This window comes from Zingiber officinale, chromosome 1A (assembly GCF_018446385.1).
Source record: "Zingiber officinale cultivar Zhangliang chromosome 1A, Zo_v1.1, whole genome shotgun sequence".
Taxonomy (NCBI): Eukaryota; Viridiplantae; Streptophyta; class Magnoliopsida; order Zingiberales; family Zingiberaceae; genus Zingiber; species Zingiber officinale.
Genome location: NC_055987.1, coordinates 166,962,235 through 166,964,474, shown reverse-complemented (window position 1 = coordinate 166,964,474; position 2,240 = coordinate 166,962,235). Strand labels below are relative to the sequence as shown.

General features: G+C 47.9%; 1 protein-coding gene across 2 annotated transcripts; it reads left to right on the top strand.

The window, feature by feature from the left end:
• The first annotated feature begins 268 nt into the window (after nt 1-268).
• LOC122038333 (actin-like) lies at nt 269-2,002 on the top strand. 2 transcript variants are annotated; one of them, XM_042598030.1, is made up of 5 exons: nt 269-286; nt 638-673; nt 769-1,162; nt 1,240-1,853; nt 1,937-2,002. In XM_042598030.1, exons 1-5 carry the CDS (start codon nt 269-271, stop codon nt 2,000-2,002), a joined length of 1,128 nt encoding a protein of 375 aa, XP_042453964.1. The 2 variants fall into 2 exon arrangements, with proteins under 2 accessions (XP_042453964.1, XP_042453963.1); XM_042598029.1 differs by lacking the exon at nt 269-286 and having other exon boundaries at nt 614-673.
• The last annotated feature ends 238 nt before the right edge of the window (nt 2,003-2,240 follow it).

Here is a 2,240-nt window from a genome sequence, read left to right as displayed (position 1 = left end):
TCACCACCAGCCACGAAGCACAGGTTGCCGAAGGAGAAGGCAGTTAGCTTGCAGGCTTCGCCTCCAGATCGAAGTTGGAACAATTGAAGGAAGCAAGCGTCGGCAATCCATCACTCCCGTCGAATTCCATCCTTGCAGAATTCTTTCTTCGAGGAAGTGCCCTGCAATTAGTCCACGGAGAAATCGGAAAGCTCGAGCGCGGAAGGCACACGAGCTCTTCGATATCGAACCGCTCAATGAGCGGGTGGACCGGCTTGCTACACGAGGAATGGAGGATCAAATCCGAGTCGCGGGGCGGCAGACCCGGGCTCTGCGTGCCAATCTCGGCAGCGAGGGAAGCGGGCGACCGGCGATCCCACTTCTCTTCTTGCCCTCTTCAGACGCCGTGGCCATATAGTGTGTGAGAGTGAGATCCCACAAGCGAATCGACGATCGATCGATCGACCATTCCAGGCTACCCTGACTCGAACTCCATTTCAAATTAGGTGTTCATCTCGAAAACTTCATCGCGTTTCTCTGTCAGTCGTCCTAAATCGCTTCATCGTTTTCTGTTATTGAAGAATGATTTTAATTAATCTCAAGCTGGCTTTTTGTTTCCCGTCAGATATAGAAGATGGCAGAAGGTGAAGATATCCAGCCTCTTGTCTGTGACAATGGAACTGGAATGGTCAAGGTACAATTTCTTCGCTCGCCACATTTTATTTGCTCGATCATTGGCCTTTGATCCGTAAAGTACAAGCCTGAAACTTTCTGGCTGTATTTTCTTAGGCTGGATTTGCTGGAGATGATGCTCCGAGGGCTGTATTCCCCAGCATCGTAGGTCGGCCTCGTCACACTGGTGTGATGGTTGGGATGGGTCAGAAAGATGCATATGTAGGTGATGAAGCTCAATCAAAAAGAGGTATCTTGACATTGAAATATCCAATTGAACATGGAATCGTCAACAATTGGGATGACATGGAGAAGATTTGGCACCACACTTTCTACAATGAGCTCCGTGTGGCACCTGAAGAACATCCTATTCTTCTCACTGAAGCCCCACTGAATCCCAAGGCTAATCGCGAGAAGATGACTCAGATCATGTTTGAGACCTTCAATGCTCCGGCCATGTATGTGGCCATTCAGGCTGTTCTTTCTCTCTATGCCAGTGGTCGAACAACAGGTAAATTAAACATCTTAATTGTACTCCATGCGAATGCTTTAGCTAGTGTCTAATACTACAATATAATGTAATTGCAGGCATTGTGCTGGACTCGGGTGATGGTGTGAGCCACACCGTGCCCATCTATGAGGGCTATGCCCTTCCCCATGCCATCCTCCGCCTTGACCTTGCCGGCCGCGACCTCACCGACGCACTCATGAAGATCCTGACGGAGCGCGGCTACTCCTTCACCACCACTGCTGAGCGTGAAATTGTGCGTGACATCAAGGAGAAGCTCGCCTTTATTGCCCTTGACTTCCAGCAAGAGCTGGAGACTGCCAAGACCAGCTCCTCCATAGAGAAGAACTACGAGCTGCCCGATGGCCAGGTCATTACCATTGGCTCTGAGCGCTTCCGGTGCCCGGAGGTACTTTTCCAACCGTCAATGATAGGCATGGAAGCTGCCGGCATCCACGAGACCACCTACAATTCAATAATGAAGTGCGATGTGGACATAAGGAAGGATTTGTATGGAAATATTGTGCTCAGTGGCGGGACGACCATGTTCACTGGAATCGCTGATAGGATGAGCAAGGAGATCACGGCGTTGGCACCGAGCAGCATGAAGATTAAGGTGGTGGCGCCGCCGGAGAGGAAGTACAGTGTGTGGATTGGAGGCTCCATCTTAGCTTCCCTCAGTACCTTCCAACAGGTACGTACCTGCGTCATTCATTCAATACCTTCCAAAGTCACTATTTGCAATTGACTTCCATTGTGTTTATGAATATTTTGCAGATGTGGATCGCCAAGGCAGAGTATGATGAGTCTGGCCCATCCATTGTGCACAGGAAGTGTTTCTAGATCTTCTCAGAGCCAAATAATACGATCATCCACAGAAGAATTCATTGAAAACATTATTTCATTTTTCTTTTCTCTCATTGAGTTTTACTTCAAGATAATCAGGTGGTCCGTTCTGCCAACTGATCACCGTGCTGTTATTTTGCTTCAGTTATTTTTGTTTTTTATTCTTTTATTGAATCTGAATCCCAGTGGATGGATATTTAATAATTATGGCGAGATATGTTTAAACAAGATTTTG

Bases quoted from the DNA above. Each gene is read 5' to 3' on its own strand.
- LOC122038333 (XM_042598029.1), top strand. From the start codon at position 614: ATGGCAGAAGGTGAAGATATCCAGCCTCTTGTCTGTGACAATGGAACT. The intron at 674-768 runs GTACAATTTCTT...GTATTTTCTTAG, and splicing joins ATGGAACTGGAATGGTCAAG to GCTGGATTTGCTGGAGATGA. The intron at 1,163-1,239 runs GTAAATTAAACA...ATGTAATTGCAG, and splicing joins TGCCAGTGGTCGAACAACAG to GCATTGTGCTGGACTCGGGT.